This window comes from Terrapene carolina, unplaced genomic scaffold (genome assembly GCF_002925995.2).
Source record: "Terrapene carolina triunguis isolate 2854851 unplaced genomic scaffold, T_m_triunguis-2.0 Scaffold192, whole genome shotgun sequence".
Classification (NCBI taxonomy): domain Eukaryota; kingdom Metazoa; phylum Chordata; order Testudines; family Emydidae; genus Terrapene; species Terrapene triunguis.
The window spans coordinates 13953806-13978536 of record NW_020664543.1 but is presented as its reverse complement, the minus strand read 5'-3'; the positions used below and the strand labels follow the sequence as shown (position 1 = coordinate 13978536).

Genomic DNA, 24731 nt, shown 5'->3' with positions numbered 1-24731 from the left:
GTGAGAGAGACATGCTTTTGCACTTACACAGAGCTCTTTCTCAAGCTCAGAAGCATGTCTCTCTCACCAACAGAAGTCGGTCCAATAAAAGCTATTGGAAGTTGGTCCAATAAAAGATATTACCTCGCCCACCTTATCTCCTGCTAACATCTAAAAACAAGTCCTGAGCTACAGGAATAGGGTGAAGATCTACGCATCGGTAGTGATCCACTGCCATTTGATAACAGCTGCACGTTTACACTCAGTCCTCTGCTTTGGAAACACATTGAATAGGTGTGATCCACTCATTAGGGTGAAGGGGGATTAACAGTTAATGTTTGAGCTTTTCGAGTTGTTGATTCACAGCATCCCACAGCTTGCCAGGCCCTGGTCTAACTTTCCAAAGCTTTAGAATGGTTTCCTCAGTCTAAATCTACAGTTTAGTCTCAGTCCCTTTTGTAACATGCCCATCTCGATTTGAACTCGGAGCGATGTTTAATACATAATTCCGACACTGGATCATCTGACCCAGTTAACCCTTGAGCTGTCAGAATTTAGCACCTCAGTCCGATGGCTGTTCGGATGAGCAGGACCTTTCCACCTGAGACCAACAGTTAAATTTACTGTCACAGTTACTCCCCTCACCGCTGCTGTTCGCCCACTGGCCGTATCCAAAAATTACCCCCAAAATCACTGCACCGCAAACTGATGCCTCAAGGGCTTATTGGTTATTATATTCCTTTGTCTGGTGCTGCGTTTGAGAACCTAGTGTTGATGAAGACACTGCTAGCTTCCCCACTGTCATTTTCTCACGTGCTCTCTCAATATGTCCTCGCTGTGAAAGTGGACCAGCATTGGAATTTCTTAAATCTCTGACTCTTTGATGATGGTGGGGGGGAAAATGTGATCGGCTTTATATACTGTTTTCAATGGGTGACTTGTCTGGGGCTGTGTGTGGGATGACTTTGTAGATGGAATCTGCAAATGTAAGCCAATGGGGACAGCCTGGATGGCTGTGGACATTTGTTCCTTTCCATGCTGAGTGCAGTACTTTCCAAAATCATCATCATGGGTGGAATTTGACCAAATGTAGAGAATCTAGACAAGACCAACACACCACTTAAGCTCTTAATGGTCACATAAGGAGTTTAGAAGGCTGTGTGCAGCTTTTCTGTACTCAGGTGAATTTCACCCACTGTCCTTGCATAAGATATGTCCCCTCCACATGCAGCATTTAGTAATTTGTTTCACAGGATGTTGCTAATGAGTCCATGTTCAATATGATCTCTCAGCTGTTCACATGTATCTCCAGAGTCACACACTGTAGAGTTAGAGTATTTTAAACTTGCTGCAAGTTCAGATGCTGTTTCAGAGTCATCTGTGGCTTAGGAAATGATCTTTCAGCCAAGACACGTTTGCTATGGGAATAAAAATCTAATCCTTTAATGAGCTTGTTACATTCAGTGTCACCTAATATTGTGTTGCCATGAGGTCCTTTGGGAGAAGAAATGACTTTGAGCCAACTTCTGACATAAACATAGTACTTTTTTCCTCTTGGCTGTAAATCATTTGCTTAGCAAAGCTAGATGCCCCTTATGGGGGCTACAGCTGGAGTACCTTTGTCAGAGCACAAGTCAGACTCCGCTGAGACAGGCCTGTTTTTTTACTTTTTTCTTCTCTTTTTCTTCCTTTCTTCTTTAAAATACTATCAACCCTGTCCTTTTTGCCGCTGTTCTTTCCATGCACAGATGATGAAACCATGTAGTTTAGGGAGAACTGGATGAACTGTTTGTTATGAATTTAGCTCCATTTTTGGTGATTATGATTATTAATAAAGCACTTCTTTTACTGCGGTACTCAAAGACTTCAGTCGTGATCAAGTTGTGGGGTACTGTGCATACAGTGTTAGAGGCATTTGCTGCTTGTTAGGAACTGAGTCATGTGAATGTATTTGCTAGATGTAAGCATTCACCAGAGTTTTCACAAACCATTGCAGCCTATTGATTGTGCACAAACTGTTCACTTTTGCTGTTTGCTATTTTCCGGTTGTGTGGTGCGATTGGTCACCCACAGGAAGTCACATGGTATTGTTTCTCCACCCTTGTTTTATGACTAAAACTTTCAAAGCGGGTGGATAATGAGGGACAAATATGAACATTCAGAATACCGTTTTGAATGAATAGTCATTTGTGTTAAAATGGGTGACACTCAGGATTCACATGACACAATAGTTGTCCAAATAATAAGGGAGGTTCATCACAGTGAGGCCTCTGCTCTACTCTCATCCCAGATAAGCTCTGTTTTGAAGGCTTAAGTGGAATGCAGATGGTGCATAGGCCCCGTGCTAGCCCTCTGCCCGGGGTAAATTTAATCTAATAGTGAATAACTACTACTGTGACCCTGTGAACAGGGTCGGCTCTAGGATTTTTGCTGTCCCAAGCAGAAACAATTTTGGCTGCCCCCCCCCCCCGTTTTTTTCTTACCCCACCCCCAGCCCCGCCTCAGCTCCGCCCCTTCCCCAAATCCCCAGCCCTGCCTCCTCCCCCCAGGCTCTCAAGCCTAGGAGGGAGGGGGAGAAGCGGCGCGCGCGCCGCGGCCACTCAGAGTCTCCCCCTCCCTCCCAGGCTCTCAAACCTGGGAGGGAGGGCGAGCAGCGGCGCGCGAATCAGCTGTTTCGCGCGCCGTGGCGCACGAGCGGCAGCAGCGGAGGTGAGCTAGGGTGGCATTCTGGCACTGGCCATGCCGCCCCTAAAAATATGCCGCCCCAAGCACCAGCTTGTTTTGCTGGTGCCTAGAGCCGGCCCTGCCTGTGAATCAGAGTGAACTAAACTCTATATTTTTACACATACAGATACTTATGAACCAGGTTTCCTTTTATTGGTCAATCAGCTGTACCTTCCAGGCTAAGTGGCTTTTATTTTAGATTGAAGGAGACAACACAGTAAGAAGGAACAAATATAAAGTCTCCGTGAGACAACAAATGGAATGTGTTTCTTGATCTGTCTCCTTCTATAGTCTGCCCCTTAGCTAGCAGGCAGCCAAGCAGGGTTCTTTTATGTGTGTGTACAGTGCCCAGCACAAGGGGTCCTGGTCCATGACTGAGGAGGCCCCTAGGCACTATGATTATACAAATAATAATACTAAAAATGTTGTATGCAGAAAGCAGAGCCATAGCTAGGGATACTGCTGTGCCAGACTGTTGTGGTTGAAGCAATAATAAAAGTCTGGAGGTGAATTGGGCTTTGTCTACACTAGGGGTTTTAGCCATCAGTGTAGCTGCACTAGTGCAAACCCCTAGTGTAAGCAGCCAAAGCCAATGTAAGTCACAGTTTGCATCAGTGAAGTTACCCCTGCTTGAAATGGGGTAAACTGCACAGGTGCAAATCATGGCTCATAGCAACCTCCCTTTTCTACACCAAAGATGTGTGCTGGAGGAGCTACATCAGTAGCCAGCCGCTGATGACTGCCACTGGGCCAAATCCCCAACGTGGCCATGATGCTAGAGAGATAAATAGATGTTTTATTTAGAAACTCAGTTCAATGGCAGGAGCAGGCGAGGAACCTAGAGCATTCTCCAAGCGGAGACTGGTTCTCCCAGAAATCCACCCCCACAAGGGTATTAATTATATAGGCATTACTACATCCAAGCAATGCATGTTGGCTGAGCAGTGGCCTGGGGGCAGGAGACTCCTATGTAGCAAGTTCTGATTAATCCTTTAGTGGGTGGCACCTACTCCACAGTCATGATGTAGTGCCAGTGCATTGGCTCTGGAGAAGGGCTGTAAGATAGAACCTTAGGTATGTGTTTACTGGGGACATTCTGTGCCCAGCCAACCGTTTGTTTCAACCCGCTATGAAATCCAAGGTCTCTTCACCCTCCTAGGGGGTTCCTGTGATCTCTCTCCTCTTGGTCTGGGGGTCTGGCTTAATTAATGGTTCAGCATGTGCATGTGCTGCTGTTATGGACCCCAGAGGAGATGTTCCTTATGGGTCCCAAATGGACTGGGTGAAGTCCCCAGCAAGAAGGGAGAATAGTATCCCCAAAGAACAAGTCTTTTACAGGAAACCTCTGCTATAGTTTGTAGCCAGGCAAAACCCCACAGCCTCAATCTCTCAACTTGCAGAAGAGGAGAGAGCAAACTAGAAACAGAGAGCAAGAGAACATGCATGTGTCACCTGGCACCTGATTTCTGGTACTGTAACCCCTTTGCACCCATCTGGCTGTGTCTCTTTGTAACTCTGATTCTATCCCTCACCCCTGACTTCTCTTAATCTGCTCATTAAAGGCTGTTGAGCCTGAGACAACAGATCCACCCAATACCCTCTGTGCTTCCTCTGGCTCCTCTTCTCTTGGGAGTAAATGAAACAATATCCTCTGGCCTAGATACACTGCTGGTGTTTCTCTCAGTAGTTTCCACCAGTGGATTTCTCCACCTTTACCATTTCCACTGCCTGTCTTTCTATCTCCAGCTCTTATTACAGTCTCTTTTTCCTACCCCTTTTCTCCCTCCCTGCCCCCCCCCTTCCCAGGGACATTCCATGTGCTACAAATTCCCAGATACTATGCTGATGGCTGCTTTTAGAAATGGGTTAATGCTGCTGCAAACTCTTTCCCCTCCCTGCTCCTTGTTTTCCCTCCTAAACCCGCTTGTATTTGGTGCCTATATGTAGGAACATTTGGAGAGAAAAATAGGAGCACGCCTTTTAACTCCTTTAAAATCCCTGGGGCTAAAGGAGCTTTAGGAAGAGACAGTAGGATAGGAACTGTCCCTCCTAACAAGGATGCTTGGCATGCATACAAGGTTTCCCCCAGCTGTTCTGTGTCTCTCTCTGCTCTCTTTGTTCTCCCTCTTCTTGCCTCCAGCACAGCTCTGTGCTCTTCTATCGGAGCAGTAACTTTTTTTTTTTTATATCGCTGCCCTTCTCACGTCCTTTGGCTCTGGTGAGAGCAGCAGAGCTCCTGCCTGCCTGCACAAGCTATTCTTCATGACAGAGAGAGCCAAGGGCAACAGACACAGCAGCACCATGAGGGAGAGAGAGTCAGAAAGGGCGTGGAGGAAGCAGATGAGGGTGAGAAAGGGGCAGAGTCTAGGGATGGGACTAAAGCCAGCTTCACATTACTAGCGCTAAGCAATTTGAGCTTGCAGTCTGCAAGCATTTCAGATTGCGCACTGTGGCACTTCTGCCAAGGCCAGCTGCATTTCTCTGCTGCCTCTGCCCTTCCCAGGACAGGCTCATTTGTTATCTGATCCTGCAGAGGTACTGGGACGTTGGATCACTCTGCAGTGTCCTGTGCTCTACAGGGGGATGGAGCCATGGCAGGAGATGCTGATGGAGAATCAGGACCTGTACCAAGAGAGACAGAAAGGAGAGCAGCCAAGTGAGGCAGGGGCAGCCAGGATAGAGCCACTGCAAAAAGGTTCTCCCCTAAACCATGGAGTGGAACAGCCAGAACCCCCAGGAGAAGGAAGAAATGTCCAGGAGAAAGGTGAGAAATTGGGGCAAGGGGACACACCGAGTCAAGAGATTGCAGATCCAACACAACAGCTGCAGACTGGCATCAGCAGAGCGGGTCCCCCAGAACAGGAGGTGACTCCGAAAGGACAGGATCCAGGGCCCACCTTAAATCATCCAGTCCTGGATGGAGATGGAAACACCTCCGGAGGAGAAGAGATGCCGAGGGTCTTTCAGAGAGGTGCCAAGGAGGAAGCGGAGCCGCCCGAGGAGGGGAGACGTGAGGAAGCCCTGATGGGGGAGCTCTCTGAGCTGGTGCAGCAGGTGGTGAAGAGAAGCAGCTGGTGGGAGAGACATGGCATAGATGACTCCATCATTGCCCTGAACTTCCTCATCCTTCCTGCAGGTAAAAGTAGGAAGGTTTGTGTCAACTAAGGGAAGGAAGGGAAGGGCCCCTGTGTCTCCTTATTGGTTTCTCATTACACATTAACAGGGAACCGTATTCTCTTTGTGTTAGTAGGCATGAAAGCTCAGCTGGTTATTAACCACTTAGATGTTGCCGCTGATGGGGCGAAAGGCACCTCCAAGTACTGCCCCTGTGTTCCAAAGCCCTACTTCCCATACTGCCCCGTGGGAGCTGCCGCGGGGGATGGTGTCCGAGATCTGCATTATATGAACACAATTAGCTGTTGGTGACAATTGGGGTCAGCAGTGGGCACAGCTGAGCCAGTGCTGAATGCAGTTTAACTGCAAGTGTAGCGCCAGGCAAAAGGGGCCTCAGATACTGTGGTGATGGGAGCAGCATAAGAACCTGAATATAGTAGAGCTGAACTGTGTTCAGCATCATTTCAGTACCTGTGCTTTAAACCTGCTCAGGCTTAAGGAGTTGATGCAGCTTGTAATTGTTCCTGTGGATCCGGATGAAGTGTACAGGTGAGCTTCAGGTAAGTGGGATGCCGAGGCAGCAGCCTTTTCAGTGCCTCGGTCTCTGATTTAACCCTTTGATGCAAAGATGTGCATCTGGGGAAACCTTCCTTGTTCAGCACAATTGGGCTGCCAATTAATACTAGCTCGGTCTGTCCCAGTGAGCTCTTCAAAGGGGGAGCTCAGCCCTGCCGTGGAAGCTTTGTTATTGTATTTATATGAGTCACTTCTTATGGTTCTGATGGTGGGTGTGGTGTAGGAGAGATGTATTTTTAACTACGGGCCGAGCTGGTCTTGCAGCTTCTCTCAGGATGTGCAAGAATTGCCAATACAGGCCCTCATTTGTCATCTGGCAGCCAGTGAGCACTAATTTTTGCTGTGAATAAGGGGTACGAGAAGCAACCACTTGCGAGCGTAGGTGTCGCACTGTCCTGTGGCTGGTGGTTCTCCACTCATCCTGGGACAGGTATTTCCAGGTTTGTCCCAGTTATACTGGAGTGCTTCTACACCCTACAGACAGTGCTCGCACTCCTTTCACTGGCCCCTAAACCAGTTTGGGAGCTAGCGAGGTGTCATCTCCTGGAAGTGTTGCATCAGGATGGAATTATGAAGACAGCAGCCTGCGCTTAATTCTACATCTAAACAGCATGAGCCAAATGTATCCCATTGAAGTCAATAATGGCGTGATTGTAGCTAGAAAATGCACAAGTTAGGTAGCTTCTCAGAAGTGTTTTGAATAAGGAACGAATGGGAGTTGGGTGTTGGCCAAAGCATACTAAGCAGCGTGACAGAGGGCATTGAGTTGGGAGTGGGGAAAGAGAGATGAAGGGAGCTCTTAGGAGGGAAGCTTCCTTGGATGTGGTTGGGTGCAGCTGGAGATACAGATTAAGATGTAGGGAACAGATTTATGGAGTCCCTTAAAAGTGAGGAGCAAAGCCTTGGCTTTAATGTGGAAGGAAAGAGGTCACCCACAAGGAGAAAAGGAGGGAGGGGGGACTTAGATACCTGGGTTTATGGCTGCTTAGCTGAGCTGAACCAGAACTCTGGAACATTTTGCCATCACTGTTTATTTGACCAACCGTGCAAGGACTTCCACTCACCATAATGGCATTTCTCTGTTTGGATATTTGGATGCAATGCAATAACTTATGAATGCTGTATCCAATCAATTCCAAAATGTTAGGGAATGTTCTATTGATTTTGGTGGAAATGCAAAAATTGGAAGGGGGAAATGGGGGACACATGGTGTCCCTGGCATCTGGTTAGCAGAGCCAGCTGCTTCAACCACCTATAATAATCTATAGATCAAAGAGCCAATTGATGGCAGCCATTAACAATGCTCCTCAATTTAGCTCTCCCACTCCTCCCAATACAGTTTAAAAGTGTTAACACCCTGAAAGAAAGAGAGAGAAAGAAAGGAAAATAAAAATGGTGGGTGGGAAGGGGGCAATGGAGGGGCCTGGGAGGAAGGGGGGCACACACACAGCCCCTGATGGAGTGGGGGGAGAATGGGAGACCCTGGCATGGGGAAAATGGGGAGCAAACAGATCCTCTGGCATGGAGGGAATGGGGGGGGTATAGGGTGGAATGAGGAAAAGAGGGCATGGAGGGAAAATGGGAAATTATTATTTGTATTACTGTAGCACCTAGGAGCTCCAGTCATGGACAAGAGCTCCATTGTGCTAGGCATTGTGCAAATACAGAGCAAAAAGGTGGTCCCTGCTCCAAGGAGTTCACAATCAAAATATAAGATAAGAGATAAGAGACAGCAGATGGATATAGATGGTGTGTGCGTGTGTACAAGTGAACAATGAGACAGTATTGGTCAGTGTGATGGGCAGTGTTTCAGCACCAACAGGCTAAACATTCTGGAGTTATTTGTAGGCATCATGGGATGCCTTGCTTGTGCCTTCTAAACCTTGCCCCTCCAGAGTCCAATCAGCATAGAGATCCAGTTCCTTCTTGTTAGGGGTTTTTATCTCCCTCTTCCCTTGTGCTCTGAGCTGCAAGCTCAGCTGACAGGAGAAATCCACTTGCATGACTCCTGTTCATGGAGGGAGGGACAAAACAACAAATGTCTTTTGTCCTCTTTATCGTCCCACAATAGTCAGTCTGATGTCATTGGACCTTTCCGGTTCGGCAGATGTAACACCTTCTGTTGGAAACCTGCTCACCGCCTTCAAAAGACGAGCCTGGGAGCTTAAATTCATAACTTTGCTAGACACTAAAAATCATGGAGTGAATAAAGACACTGGATTTATGGCTTATTACAACAATTATAACCCACTACTCCTCCATTTTCTCCCTCGTTCATGCCTGGAGAGGTAATAACTGGCCACTTCACCTTCAGTGGTCCCTTGCAATATGTGTTCTCTCTGATCCTCACATCTAGACTATATCTAAATCTTGCTGATTCCTTTTGCAGGCCTACACTACAAACTTGCATCGGCCCAGTTGTGCCACTGCAGTGTGTCTGGTGAAGATGCTCTAAGCTGATGGGAGAGCACTTTCCCGTTGGTTTAATAACTCCACCTCTGCGAGAGGCGGTAGCTATGTTGGCGGGAGAAGATTTAGATATAGCCTGGATGTGAGGATCAGAGAGAGGTTCGGGTTGAAGGTGATGCCCAGGTTCTGACCCGCCGGCTGCGGGAGGCTAGCCCCCGGCCAGCCCCGTCCCCTCGCCCGAGGATCTGCCCCCTTCCCCCGCCAGAGCCCCCAGTGCCGGATGAGCGGCGCCCCCAGCCCCCGAGCACAGGGCGGGCCGGTGGTAAGCGGTCCCAGCCACCAAGCACAGGACGGGCAGTGTGTGGCCCCTCTGACCCCCCTAAGCACAGGGTGGGCAGCCCCAGCACCTCTGGCTCCCCGCTCCGAGCTCCAGGCAGTGTCACCCCAGCTCCTGGGGCCCCCCAACGCTGGGCGGCCTCAGCCACCCCAAGTCCCGGCTGCCCTAGCCCCAGCATGCTGCTTCCCTGAAAAGGACCAGCCTGCCTGGGCTGGGGCCAAGGGGGAAGGACAAGCAGGGCTTTGGGGAGGAGCGTGAGCGGGGCTACGCCGGGCTGTTTGGGGAGGCACAGCCTTCCCCAGCCTATGCGCCACGCTTCCCATGGTTATGGGCCTGGATGATGGTGTTGTCCGTGGTGGTTGAGAAAAGAGAGAGAGGGGAGGGCTTACTAGTGGGGATGGGGGAGTTAGGAATTGTGTTTTAGTCATGTTTATCCACAAGGTGCACACACAGTCTCTGTGGTTGGGGGGGGCAGGGGAAGAATGGGGGACCCTGGTAGGGAGGCTGGGAGGGACACAGAGCCCATGGCATGAACGAGGCAGGGAGTTGCTGGGAGTCCCTGAAATAGTGGGGGATGGGAGAGTAATGCCCAGGGAGCTTGTGGGGGAGACTGGAGGAGTGCAAGAATCCCCTGATGTGTGCAGGGCACTCTGACTACATAAGTATTTGCCCTTAAACTTGGGGGGGAAAGCGAGTTGGATAGTCAGCATAAAGAGAACCTTCATCATAACCCTTTTCGTCTGTCACTGACAGTCCCGGAGACTACATGAACATTTCCCTGTCCCATAGACTTTCATCTGTCAAAACAAGATAGATGCTTTTATGGCCCTCATCCCCGTTGTATCTGAACTGGGTACCTGGATTTCCACTTTACGTTGGTGAGAAGAAGGAAAATGAGATCTCATTTTGAAGGAGTCTCCTTCAAAATGAGATCTCATTTGCCCAGGAGAGCTGTAGTTCTTATGGGGAAAGCAGTCCCCCCTGGTTCTTGCCTTGGCCATTATACTGGTCTGATCTTGACTATCTAGAAGGCTTAACAGCTCCAAGGTTTTTCTTTCTATCTGTAGGGTTCCTGTGTCTGCGTTCAGACAATGCCCTTCCCTTCCTGTTGGGCATCTTCATCTTGGGCATAGTGCACCACACTGTAACAGTGAAAGGAAGCCACTTGGCCAGCCACAATGCCTTGACAGAGTCCAAGTCTTGGGGGAAAGTTTGGGCCATATTCTTCCTTGAGGTATGTAACCAGTGTGTGAGAATGCTCCTGTGTGTACGTTTATATAGGAAGTGCTCAGATTTCATGGTGTTGGGTGACCATAAAAACCTAGATAGCTAGGCAGAACACTGCAAAGCTTTACAGCTACACCTTGTAGTGTTGCATGGATGTGGAGTGGTTTGCTGCATCCCCGCATGGCATGTGAATGTGAATGTGTGCATAGGCACCGACTTCTGCTGGTGCCGGAGGGTGGTCGATCCCGCTCAGCCTCCGGCCCTGCCCCCTCCCGCCCCTGCCCCGCCCCCATTTCAACCCCTTCCCCAAAGTCCCTGCCCCAACTCCACTCTCTCCCTGCCCCTATTCCGACTCCTTCCCCAAATCTCCGCCCTGGCCCCACCTCTTCCCTGCCTCCTCCCCTGAGAGTGCCATGTTCCTGCTTCTCCCCCCTCCCTCCTGGAGCTTGCTATGCCGCCAAACAGCTGTTTGGCAGTGGCAAGTGCTGGGAGGTAGGTGGAGGAGCGGGGACACGGCACGCTCAGGGGAAGAGGCGAAGGTGAGGTGAGGTGGGGTGGGAAGGGGAGCTTGGCTGCCGGTGCGTGCAGAGCACCCACTAATTTTTCCCCATGGGTGCTCCAGCCCCAGAGCACCCACGGAGTCGGCGCCTATGAATGTGTGTACATACCTGGGGATGGGGTAGATAATATGCATAGAAGCACATTTCCATTGAGCAGAGGCAGTTCTGTCAGATACCTTGATGGCAACTCATCACCAGATTCTTAACTCAGTTACTTTCGATTCATGTGGGTGTAACTGAGATCAGAATTTGGCACATTAGCTCTAATCAACGGCTCAACAAGTTGCAGTGTATTAACTGCCACGTTCCTCTCCAAAGAGGGGAGAGGTTTTTTTCTGATTTTGAAAATGCCAAAGGAAATGAAGGCAATCCTCTTCAGTCTTCTCCTGATAACCACCTGCTCCACTGATCCATAACTTGTGAATACAACAGCTCCTGGGATCACATCTTCATTTCAAAAGCCAGTCCCTAATGTGCTGAACTAGTAGCACTTTCCGATCAAGGGACAGATATATTCAGAGAAAAAAATTCCTTTTAAAAACGAATTCGTTCTGCTAACTAACTTTATTCTTTTAAATTAATAACACCGTAGCAGAACTAGAAAAACATGTTTTTGACTGTAGATTGTCTGTATAGATCAGGGGTTGGCAACGTTTGGCACGTGGCTCGCCAGGGTAAGCACCCTGGCGGGCTGGGCCAGTTTATTTACCTGCTGACGCGGCAGGTTCGGCCGATTGCGGCCCCCACTGGCCGCGGTTCGCCGTCCCGGGCCAATGGGGGCAGCGGGAAGCCGCGGCCAGCACATCCCTCGCCTGCGCCGCTTCCCGCCGCCCCCATTGGCCCGGGACGGCGAACCGCGGCCAGTGGGGGCTGCGATCGGCCGAACCTGCCGCGTCAGCAGGTAAATAAACTGACCCGGCCCGCCAGGGTGCTTACCCTGGCGAGCCGCGTGCCAAAGGTTGCCGACCCCTGGTATAGATAGAATGAGCACTGCAATCTGCTGGCTATTAAGTATGTACACCACTGCCCTCTACTGGGTGGAATCAGAACTGTTCAGGAATGTGTTATAGTCTCTATATTGTTGATGATTCCCAGAGATTCTCCTTTGGCTCAGCTGGCAGGAGTTTGTGCTTTTTTGAAGCAGGAGGAAGTGAATTCTATCTCTGCTGGTGCTGCAAAATTGCAAATGGCCCTGATATGCAATGTAGTGATAACCAGGAAGTAAAAAGTGAACACAGATTTGTTATAATATCTTCTTGTCATATTAAGGCCATACATCAACTCTGAGACCATACTGGAAAATTGGAATTTCCAAAATGAAGAGAAATTAGCTTTCCAATCAGTTAGGGCACAGACATGAGCTCCTACCTGTGTAAGAGTTCATACATTCAGAACAGCCAAACGTATACCTGATCACTAGATGCATCACTTAATGGAGCTGGGCCTGAGCCTCAATTCTGCCTCTCACTTTCAACTTACCCTCAAGTAGGGGGTTGTTTGATTCAGGGTTTTGGCTCAAGGCTGTCTCTGGTGATCAGTAAACCTGAATAACTTTGTGTAAGTGGAATGTTCTTATCATGGTAAATGACCTTAGAGATTAGTACTGTCCTCAGCTGTAAAGTACATATCTTTGTGTAACTCCAGAAATTATCTACCATGCTTGTATCATGCAGCTTCAATAGCATTTTAGGGCATATGTGGCGCAGACAAAGATGCATTTCTCGGGTGTAGTTATATCATATCTTGTCCTAGTGCACGACAATAACAAGGCTTTGAGTGTGAACCTCTATGGTAGGGTCATCCCAGTGAGACAATGTTGTGTACCTGCCATGTTCTGATCCTTGCATGCACACTGTTCTTCATTTCGTTCTCCTTTCTTTCTCTTCCAGGTTTGCTCGGCTTTCACAGCAGAGCAGGCATACTACAACCATGTGAAACTCCACCATGGTTACACTAATGTTATCAAACTAGGAGATTCCAGTACTTGGAAGCTTCCTTTCTTGAACCGATATGTCTACATGTTCATTGCACCCATTGCTATACCTATTTTAACCCCTCTAGTGGCACTTGGTATGTTGCTTTCCTCTGAGATATTTTTCTTCTATAAGTATTGTTTAAAACCTAAAAGTTTTTTTAAACTAAAAATTAAACTCGTTTGTAAGGGCCCCAAAAGATAACTACAATTATCGGCATTATGGAAGCCGCAGTCAGGTTAAAGGCCTGATGGTGCTAGGAGCTGTACAAATGCAGTCCCTTGCCTGAACAGCTTACAATCTAAGTTAGGATGAGACAGGACAAGTGCGTATAACAGACAGTAGAAAGGAGCAGGAGAAGTCCTTTGGGCCATCTGCTCAAAACTAAGGCATTTGCCACAACCATCTGCGGGGCTTCTTGATTCTTAAACTAACACAAAAGGGATCCTTTTGGAAGCAGATTTTACATTCAGAATGGAATGCACTCACAAAAACTCAATATTTAAATATATTGAGTCAAATACTGAAGACCTTAGGCAAATCTCACATTGAAGTCAATGGGCCAAGTGCCTGAAATCCTTATTTTTTTTTAATTCAGTCCATTCTCAGACCCGTTGACTTCAGCAGGTATTTTGCCTAGATAAGGACAACAGGATCCAGATTTTTATATACTTCTTCAGATCTTCAAAGCATTATACAAACACTGAAGCCCTTACCCAGGCCAGATCCTGTTGTCCTTACTTAGATGTATGTAGGATTGGTGAGGGGCATGCTAGGCTGGAATATAATGAAAGAAAAGGATGGAAAATATTTGAAGTGTACTGGTGTCAGTGCTAGGGAGTGTAAGAAGATGGCCTCAGTGGGAAGAATGGGATGAGGTGGTGCAGACATTGGAAGAAGAGACCGGATGATAACTGGGGAAATACAACGTTCATAGTGTATGGAAGCTCTTCAGTCTACAGGAGGCCAACACACAACCATGGGCAGTGAACAGCTGCTAATTGCTTGCAGAAAAATCATATATAGGACCAAATTCTGAGGTCATTATTTAAGTCCTGATTCTGCAACCCTAACTCATGTTGCACAGTAGCGGTAGCATTCAGTCAATGAGACTACTCACTTGGGTGAGTGCTACTCAGCATGAGTAAGAGTTGCAGAATTAATTTTTACTCGGTCCTTGTTCAAGCAAATGCCTATTGACTTCAGTTGGGAATTTCACCCGAGTAAGGACTGCTGAAGCTTAGTAAGGTCTTCAGTATCTGACCCATAAATTGTCTCAGGACTAGAACAATAATCAAGTTAAACCAGAAACAAATCCATGTCCTACAGCTCCCTTGGTGACACTGTTCAAAATTTTTCTGAAAGCCAGTGGAACCTTAGGTGTTGAAGTGGGTCTGGGATCAGGTGCTCCTGGAATTTGTACATAGTGACTGACCAGTGCCTATCCTGGGATTTGGAATATAAACATTACAGCATTATTCCCCAGCTGGGTAACCTGGAAGATGTGGGGAGGGGTTGACTGCTGCCCTACACGTTGTCTGTTCTTTCTTTCATAGGTTTGCTGAAGGATGTTGAGTTGAAAACAGCTCTCCGGACCCTCTGCTGCATGTTTCTTGGGCTCTACTCCCATTACTGGCTCCTGGTCAATGTCTCAGGGTTCCAATCAGTGTGGTCTGCCCTCATCTGCATGTTGATCACACGATCTCTCCTTGCCCACCCCTACATCCATGTTAACATCTTCCAGGTAGAGGCTGCAAACTCCAGCTTGTACCAAAGTCCTTGGAAATAAAACAAAGCAAAGCTCCCTGTATTAATTAAATAGCTTTCACTTTGACTTTGGCAATTGAAGTGTCTATAAACTTAAGACAAACAACCTGATTCTGATCTCAGTTGCACTGATTTCACATCGGATTAGACTCAGGTCCAAAATGTCGAGGAGACTGATGTCAGTTGGCATAGCAGTGTGCAGAAAGTTGAGACAGAATGAACACAGAAGGCTGGATTCTGATCTTAATTACAGTGGTGTAAAAATGGAACAAGTCTACTGAGTTCAGTGGAATTTATCCAGTTTTATACAGGTATAAATGAGATCAGAATTGGCCCCTTCCCACACTAAGAGAAGATGTGACTTTAAAATCCAGGTGCATTTGGGAAAGATGGAATGAGCATAGAACCACAAAAGTGGGTGGTCCTTGCACGTTGGGGATTCATTGATAGATCAGTCTTGACAGGCCTAGGATGAAATGCATATAGATGGCCGGATTCTGATCACATTTAGGCAGGTTAACCCCTCTGAAGCCGCTGGTGTTTCCAAGCTACTGTGGTGTCATTGGACTCTGACACAGAAGCTTCTTTTCTATTTGCCATGAATGGGTGGCCCTGGGATAATGTGTGGGGAGCAGTGTGTGAATGCTTCCACACCATGCTTGACTTGTAAGTAGTGAGTGGGAAACTAGAGCATTCCAGTTGATGGCACTAGCCTGTTACCTTTTATGAGGACTCCTCATCCCCATAAAGAAGGAGACTCACAAGATCATGTACAGAAAAGGATGAGGAGTTCAAGAAACTGCCACTCTTCTGCCCTGGCCTGACAGCTGGATTCCACCCTTGTCCTCAGGAAGCCCTGCTCCCTATCTGCCTGCTGTAGGAAGAGATGCCATAGTCTTCCTGTTTTGTCTTGTAGCACATTGGCCTCCCGATGTTCTCTGCTGATAAGAAGCCCAAGCGGATTCACCTGATGAGCCTTGGAGTTCTGAATCTGCCCCGGAATGCCCTGCTGGACTGGTCCTTTGGGCACTCAATCATCAGCTGCCATGTGGAGCATCACCTCTTCCCAAACCTCTCTGACAACATGTGCCTGAAGGTAAGATAAAAGGAGGGCATGTCCAGAAGGTGTGTGGAGGGAGGGGGATAGGAGGGGGAGCCCCATTTAGCATAGAGAAGATTGATGAGCATGGGAAGAGGTAATGAGGAGATAAGTTTGTGTGTTTCCCCCTTCCAGTTAACTAAAATGGAGGTGGTAAGCCTCTTTCCCTAACTTGCAGCTCTGACCATGCTTCTGCACTCTTCTCTTTGCACTGGCTTACCCTCTTCTTCCTCATTTTAGACTCCTTCCCATTTTCAGAACACTTCATAACTCCAACTCTAACTAGGTCTCTGTCCTCACTTTCTCCCACTCCACTTCTTCCTCCCCACACTCTAGTCAATCTTCTCTCCAACCTTCTTCCGTTGTCTCCTTCCTCCATTCTTGACTTTGTGCTTTATTATTGTAACAGCCTTCCAGTGAGTGTTTAGCAAAGTCCCCCCTCTCCTCCTGGGAAAGCTTTTCAGGCCCCGCCTAATCTGTGAATAATTCCAGCTATAATCATCATACACCTGCTATGGTTGACCTGTATTGTGTTCATTCGTCCACTTGCAGTGTATTAGATGTAGGCTCCAACCAAAACCCTAGATCCAAACACCCCGAAATTTTGGGAAAGCTGAGATCTGGAGCTATACTTTGCAGTCCAGGCCCATCTCTACACTGTGTTCATTTGACACCATTTACTAATTTTACAGGCCCATGTATACTTCTGGTGTTAGTAACAATAAAGACATGGTGCTACTGTGATACCAACTCAAGGCAGTGTCCTTGTCAGATCTCACAAGGTGAGCAAGGTCAGGCTTGGGAGGTCTCAAAAAACAAACAAACCAACCTTCAGGTGCTGCAAAAGGTGATGTTGGTAGTTCAGTAGGTGGCACTCTTCCCTCTGTGCCAATATTGAACCAGTGCCCCAGCGTGGTATGAGGGAAGGATGGCGGAGATCCTAGCTTTCAGATGAGGTGCAAGATCAAAGTAGTGAGCGCTTGTGGTTGTCTGGCCCTTATGACAAGAGAACCCTTTGCTGCTCGAGTTGGATACTGTATTCATCTTCATTCCCTGAGTTAAGCCATTGTGTAATGTTAGCTACTGTTAAGCAGTTTTTGCATTCCACCCCACAGTTGGCTACATTTTGGCAGTAGGCGATATGATTCCTACATGCATAGTTTTCAAAGGGCTTAATGATCACTTTGGAGGAAAGGCCCTGTACAAATGTAAGTCATCATCATTAGAATTTACTGTGCCATTTTAATACTACCTTTCCCTTTTAGATCAAGCCCATAGTCTCCCAGTACCTGAAAAAGAAGAAGCTGCCATACAACGAGGACTCCTATATGTCCCGACTACAGCTGTTCCTACACGGTTACGAGGAACTGATGGTTAATGCACCCCCAATAACTGAACTTGTGGGGATTCAATGATAGGCTCTAGAACACGACAGCGAGACATAGGGCTGTTTCCTGTGGGTCATTATAACATCGGACAAGATCAGGAAGTTTAAAACCAAAGACATTGCCCTTATAAAGCAATCAAAGAGGAAACAAGTTTGCCTGAAGTGTCTTGCTTTTGGACAGATAGAAACACACATAGAGACCAAGAAATGCCACTAGAATGATAAATTGTGACTGAATGGTGATGGGACAGAAGGGAATTCTGTAGCTCCAATACAGTAGATCAAATGGGAGTTTACCTGAGGTATTAGAAGCTGGTATTTATTTTTCCTCCATTCTCTTTTAACTCTTGGACAGAGGTCGCCATTGATTCTTGTTTTCTGTACTGTTGTGTCTCTGGAACAGGACTGGGAGCCCAACAAGAAAGGGAATTCACATCCTATCCAACTCCAGTGTGCCAAAAGGACAGGATGACTCAGGGGACTGGCAGTGGGGCAGCCTTTAACTCTAGGTCAATGGTTCAAATCAAGGCAAAGCTTGTATTTTTGGAACAACCGAAAACTGGTTCCCATCTGATGGCTCTGATGGCCCGTGTGAATTGAGTTGATGGCTCCAGTTCCTCAGAGAAAGATGCCCATATTACAAAACCTTAGTCAGCAGACTCAGTTGCGAGGCTGAGGATGGAATGGGCCATAAAGAATGTACTGCTTTAAAGGTGGTCTCTCCAGATTAATGGAGGCACATTGGTGGTGTGGCGTAAGAGAAACGTGCACTGCTGCAACCTGTGCTCTACCTGTTTTGTGGATAAATAAATTCCTTCCAGGAGTGTGGATTTGACAAAACTAGCCAGAGCAGTTTGGGGGTGAGTTGATGAAAAGTTTTTGTGCTGCCCCTCCCCCCTAGTGCAACCATGGTTTCACTCCAGTGCACAGAGCAGGATGGAGGATTTGCAGAAGAGTTAGAGAGAGGATTCTTTGGGGTGCACTTCAAACTTAACTGGCTTCTGACATGTGGAGTGTTTGTGTTGTGGGTGGTCATGGTGGAAATCAGAAGGTTACCCCAGCCTCCTGCTGCAAACGTGGAACCCAGCTGTTTGTCCTGGCCACTGTACAAAGTCACCAACATTGCAGAAAGTTTTGTAAGAGACAGTTATCCAAAGAAGGTAGGACTCTGGGAGCCTGCTGGTTTCTAGCTATTGGAGGGGCTTTGTGCTCATTCAGGAATTTTGCCATATACCTAAGGTGAAATCCTGGCCCACTGCAAAACTCTCAGTGACTTCAGCAGGGGCAGTATTTCACCCCGGATATATAGCAATATACAAATGTTAAGGGTAAAATGTTCAAAAATGCCTAAGTGATGTAGGTCAGAGTCCCAAAATGTTGCCTTAGGTACTTAATCATCACGACACATCCGGCAAGATAGTTACCTGTTGTTACCCAGTTTAACAGACGGGGGAGCTAAGGCAGAGAGGTTAAATGATCTAGATAAGAGGGAGTTGGTGTTGGAGCCAGGCTTAGAATGCAAGAGACCCCTGGTCTCAGTCCTGTACCTAATTCACTGCTTAGCTGCCCCTGTGTGCAGCCAGATACCACACTATCCAGGAGAGGGCTTGGCTTGCAGCCCGCTCATGTCCTCAGGGGCAGCTGGGATGCCACAGCCTCCGAGAGCCATGAGCTCCTCGGAGATTCGCTCTAGAATTGAGGGACCTGTGGCCATGGTGTTCTGAGCCAATGCACCAGTCCTGGGTGTATAGAGGAGCCCGGGGTAATCTGTGATCTTCAAGCAAAAAGTCTGTGGCAAGCTTTCATCCCTAGCTATTGGGTTACATTATCAGAGCACTTTGTGAGGAAAAGGGGGAGAAGCTTGAGAGAAGAGATTCTCTCCTTTACACTACATGGCACAGTTCCTCCACGCTTGGGATGGGATGGGGCGGAGGGATAGCCCTTAGGTTGACGCTGCAATTTGGCACCTTTCGCCAGCATCGAACTGTGTGTGAAAGGACTAAAATGCAGTGCGAGCCCAGGTCTAACTTCTTTTTCCACTGTCCTCAGGGAGAGGCACGGGAAGCCTCCCTTCCGTCTGCTGTAAAATCCTAGAGAATGAACATCAGAACCAGCCAGGAGTATTGTTGGAGGGTGGGAAGAGTGGGGAGTGACTGCATTGTGCCTCTCAAAGCTTTCTGAAAAACAGCAAGAGGCAAATTCCTCTTCTGCCCCTTTTGGGTTCTCGGCCAAGACGCTGTTAATATTTATCCACTTTTATGGATTAATATTTCATGTTAAGAAAAGGCAAGATAACTGCAGATAAGGGAGCACTGCCTCCACTGTTCCTAACACTTTGTCTGCTGTGTGGCTAATGCAAAGAAAGAAATGCTCATTCAGCAAGAAGCAAATCCTAAAACCCAAACTGCCCATTACAAACCATTCTAAATGGGCAATAAAGTTCTCTTATCTATCTTTGTCCTCAGTTCTAGAAAGCCATTGCAAAGGCAGATTCTCTGGTCACCTTCTATGAGCCAAATCCTGCAGTCAGTCCTTTTTCAGTCAAAATTACCACTGGAGTCAAGGAAAATGATCTGGCCCCCGAGAATATAGCGTGTCTGTGGGAGGGGTGGGGAGTGGGTCTTGTGTTGGAATGTGCATCTAAGAAGGGCTATAATAGAATATCTGTGGAATTTATCTTACCATGATTTAACAAAATCTCACATCTTGAGAGGTGGAGGCCCTTCCTTTTCCTCACTGAATGTAAATTTCACCTCTGAGCACAGGGACAGCACCAGGCATATTCACAGCCTAAGTCCCCTTGGCCCAGTGCACAGGAGTGAATTTCACCCTGACTGCAGTTCTGCACCGGTGTCACTCCATTGGTTTGTGTAGTTACTCCTGGTTTACACCACTGTGAGAGGAGAATCGGACCCTGTGGTTGTACTCGTGAGATCATCCAAGGATATGCAGTTGAGTCACAGAGTTAAGCTCTAACAGACCTTTTCCATCGATAATGTTTATGATTCCGTTATTAAATGCTTCATTAATCCTGATGGCCAATTTATGCTAAAATCTGCAATGTTAATGGAGCTTCCAGTTCCAGCAATAGCAGGAGAGAGATTTTAACTGTGCATTAGCTACACTCTTAGGCAGTACAGAGAGGCTAATCCCACTGCCACATGCTACTATAGTTATTACAGCACTGTTTGGAAAGAAGTGGATTTGACAGAAACCTGGTGGGAAAAGAAATCCTGAGGACAGAAAATGCTATTTTTCCCTCCACTAACATGTACAAAACCTGAGATCCCATCAGCCTACGCATAAGCTAAGCAACAGTGGGAGCAATGGCTGTTTTCAATAATTCTCCATCACAAAGGCATCCTTACCTAGAGAGCCACCTAGAGACTGAAAGTGGCAATTACTAGGGTCTAAGGAAGACGGTCTGCAGCGTAGGAACTCTATTGATTATTCACCGCCCAAAAACCTTAGCGCTGAGGTTAAGGTTGGGGTGTGAATTTTCCCTAGCTCTGCATCAAAAAAGCTATAAGAATCTGAAATTGGTATGGCCGGCTCAGTGTAAATGGGCTGTAATTTGGGAACCCCTTGACCAAATGACCCCAACTTTGATCTCTGTCAGCCTCTCTTGTGGAATACCAGTTTTCAAGATAATCTCCCTACACACATGGGTTTTAGAGCAATTTGAATATTAAAATCAGCTCCTTCTTGAGGGGGCGGTGCCTGAAGAACCACTGGGCCAACTGATCTCAGACTGGCACCACTCACTCTATCCCTGGCTCTGACAAGGCATAGCAATTTTCAAAATAATCTGAGTATGCATGTAGCTTTTAGAGCAATTTGAACTATCAGCTCTTAAACCATACTGTGGTAGGGTGGCCTGTGCCTTAAAGGGCCAGAGGCCTGGAGCTGGCAAGCCCCTGTACAGTTAAAGAAGTATGGATTGCATTAATGGACTATAAGGTGGATAGAAAGGTGGATAGATCGTCAGGCTCAGCGGGTAGTGATCAATGGCTCAATGTCTAGTTGGCAGCCGGTATCAAGCGGAGTGCCCCAGGGGTCGGTCCTGGGGCCAGTTTTGTTCAATGATCTAGATGATGGGGTGGATTGCACCCTCAGCAAGTTCGCAGATGAAACTAAGCTGGGGGGAGAGGTAGATACGCTGGAGGGTAGGGATAGGGTCCAGAGTGACCTAGACAAATTGGAGGATTGGGCCAAAAGATATCTGATGAGGTTCAACAAGGACAAGTGCAGAGTCCTGCACTTAGGATGGAAGAATCCCATGCACTGCTACAGGCTGGGGACCGACTGGCTAAGCAGCAGTTATGCAAAAAAGGACCTGGGGATTACAGTGGACGAGAAGCTGGATATGAGTCAACAATGTGCCCTTGTTGCCAAGAAGGCTAACAGCATATTGGGCTGCATTAGTAGGAGCATTGCCATTACAGAAAGCATGTGGACAAATTGGGGAGAGTCCAGAGGAGGGCAACGAAAATTATTAGTGGGCTGGGGCACATGACTTAGGAGGAGAGGCTGAGGGAACTGGGCTTATTTAGTCTGCAGAAGAGAAGAGTGAGGGGGGATTTGATAGCAGCCTTCAACTACCTGAAGGGGGGTTCCAAAGAGGATGGAGCTAGGCTGTTCTCAGTGGTGGCAGATGACAGAACAAGTTGCAGTAGGGGAGATCTAGGTTGGATATTAGGAAAAACTATTTCACTAGGCAGGCGGTGAAGCACTGGAATGTGTTACATCAGGAGGTGGGGTAATCTCCATCCTTAGAGGTTTTTAAGGCCCGGCTTGACAAAGTCCTGTTAAACAGTAAGCTAGTTTCAATCTTAACTATATGGGTGTTACCAGCCCCACTGTAACAACTTGGTGGTAGAAATCCATCCTTCTCTTGCTTGATGATTTGGGGTTCTGTAAAGAGAGTACCTTGTGAGGAAGGGAAGGGCCAATGCATCATACTGGCCAGCAATGTAATAGAAGTGGGGACCCTCTGAGACTGAAAGACAGTTGGTTAAGCCAAATTCTGCCAGTACCAAATCCTGGGGTGATGGATGTGAAGGACCAAGAGTTACTGCATAACGTGGCTGTAAATGTCCTGGTGAGACAGAGGATGGATTCAGGCTGATGGGTGTGTAGGAAGCACAATGAAACTCCAGGCAGAAAAGTTACTAGCCTGGGAATAAAGTGTTAAAAGACAAATTGCCTGAGGGCACCATGGAGGCAAAGGAGCAGGTGCAAGGAGCCCCATCCTCACTGGTGCTTCTGCTCCAAGGTCGCCATAATTTGCCCCCCTGCCCTTGCGGAGCATAGGAGGATGGTGCTAGTGCTGGCAGCACTTAGCAGCCCGGAGTGGACGGGGCCTATTCCCTTTGTGCATTGGCAGGTATCTGGATGATGATACTGGGGAGCAAGGCCGTCCCTAGGGGGGTGCGGGGCCTGGGACAAATCAGCCTGTATGGGCCCCCCTTAACATTTTTTATACAGGTGAAGTCTGGTGTGGGGAGGGGACCCCAGTGCTGGAGGGCGAGGGACAATGGAGAGTCATAGGGTGGCACCTGTCCTAGGGACAAGGGAGCCCCCTGTGCTGGCCAGTTCCGGAAAAGGGAGGGGTCCGGGGCGGAAGGGCAATGGATGGGGTCAGCCTGGCGCTGGCGTGTTTTGGCGGCACTAGGACGCTGTTGGTGCGGCAGCGAGCAACGCTGGGAGCCGGCGGGGCGGGGCAGGCTGGGGTCGTTGCTGCCGCTACCACAGACTGAGCCGGAGCCCGACGATGCCGAGCAAGAAAAAGAAATGCAAGGCATCCCTAACCCCACCCTCCCTGGGCCGGCCTAGTACCCCCCACACACATTGAAGTGCGTGGCCAGGAGTGATCGCCCTGATTCGCCATACCCAAGGGATGGCTCTGCTGGGGGGAGGGCATGGTCAGCTAGTGGCTATGCCCTGGTCAGTGATCCTGCTCCTGTTATGGATGCATAGTGCTTCCCTGCACAACTGCTCATGTCGTGCACCTCCTCCCATCTCCAAAATGCAGGTTGGACTTAGTTTGCTCCTTACCTGGCAATTAAACACCAGAGGAGTTGGAGAAAAGACCTGAGGGAAATGACTTGGGTGGCTAAGTCCCATTTTCAAAAGTGATGTAAGGGCTCGGGAGCGTAAGTCTTTTTGAAAGTCAATGAAATCAATGGAAGTTAGATACCTAGGGGCTTTTGAAAATCCCACAAGGCACTTACATGCATATTTAGGGGCCGAAATACCTTTAAACATCTGTCTCTAGTAAAAATGTTACCCCTCGTCTATTGCTCTCGGGCAAATGTAAAATTGATGGTTCCTCACAGCATGCTCTCCTGTGTTTTGTCCTGGGAGCTTAAATTCATAACTTTGCTAGACACTAAAAATCATGGCTGAACAGAGGGCTTGGCTACACTTGCAAGTTAGAGCGCATTAAAGCAGCCCAGGGCCGGCTCCAGGGTTTTGGCCGCCCCAAGCAGCCAAAAAATAAAAAAATAAAAAAGCCGTGATCGCGATCTGCGAAGGCAATTCGGTGGGAGGTCCTTCGCTCCAAGCGGGAGTGAGGGACTGTCCGCCGAATTGCCGCCGAATAGCTGGACGTGCCGCCCCTCTCCGGAGCGGCCGCCCCAAGCACCTGCTTGCCAGGCTGGTGCCTGGAGCCAGCCCTGAAGCAGCCCCGGGCGCCCTAACTCCTGAGGTGTCTACACTGGCAAGGCACGTAGAGCGCCTGGACTCTGCAGCTGGAGCGCTCCTGCTAATCCACCTCCACGAGAAGCATAAAGCTTGCTGCGCCCCTGCTGAAACGCCCGGGCGTCAGTGTGGATGAGGTGTTGCATTACTGCGCTGTGATTGGCCTCTGGAAACATCCCATAATCCCCTGAAGTCAAGCGGCCACTCTTCTCATTGTTTTGAAAGCGGCTGCAGGCATGCGGATATCCCCTTTCAAAGCTCCATTTCTGACAGCCGGCATGCTTATCTGCTCCGGGACAAAGAAACCATTAGTGTGGAATGCTGCTGTTGTGAGTGTGTGTGTGTGGGGTCTGCTGCTGTCTGAATTTACAAGACAGCGTGCTGACACACTCTCTGCCCCCCAAAACACACTGTCTCTCCTCCCACATACACACACTACACTCCCTGTCACACTCCACCCCCCACCCATTTGAAAAGCATGTTGCAGCCACTTGCACACTGGGATAGCTACCACAATGCACTGCTCTTTGTGGCATTGCAAGAGCTGCTAATGTGGCCATGCCAGTGCGCTTGCAGCTGACAGTGTAAACACACGGCAGCGTTTTCCCTGCTGCGGTCTCCGAAGGCTGGTTTAACTCCCAGCGCTCTACATCTGCAAGTGTAGCCAAGCCCAGAGACACTAGATTTATGTCTTCTTACAAGAATCTGTAACCTGCTAACCCCCTCTTTTTGTCCTCTGACTGCAGAGGTGTTAATGGGCCACTCTACCTTGAACGGTCTCTTACAATATGTGCTAAACAATCTGTTCCACCTTGCATTTTGCTGTGATGCTGGGCCTACCTTTCCCAGACCTGAAGAAGAGCTTTGTGTACCTCAG

The 24731-nt window shown here is 48.2% G+C and overlaps 1 protein-coding gene across 1 annotated transcript in view; it reads left to right on the top strand.

Moving 5' to 3' along the window:
* USH1G (USH1 protein network component sans) overlaps positions 1–17348 on the top strand; it is a 79473-nt gene extending 62125 nt beyond the window's left edge. The window contains exons 2-7 of the mRNA XM_026654547.1: positions 5283–5839; positions 10207–10373; positions 12816–12996; positions 14456–14643; positions 15583–15762; positions 17031–17348. Of these exons, the coding sequence (XP_026510332.1) occupies positions 5283–5839; positions 10207–10373; positions 12816–12996; positions 14456–14643; positions 15583–15762; positions 17031–17180 (1423 nt within the window). The 3' untranslated portion in view covers positions 17181–17348. The remainder of the gene's footprint in view (positions 1–5282; positions 5840–10206; positions 10374–12815; positions 12997–14455; positions 14644–15582; positions 15763–17030) is intronic.
* The last annotated feature ends 7383 nt before the right edge of the window (positions 17349–24731 follow it).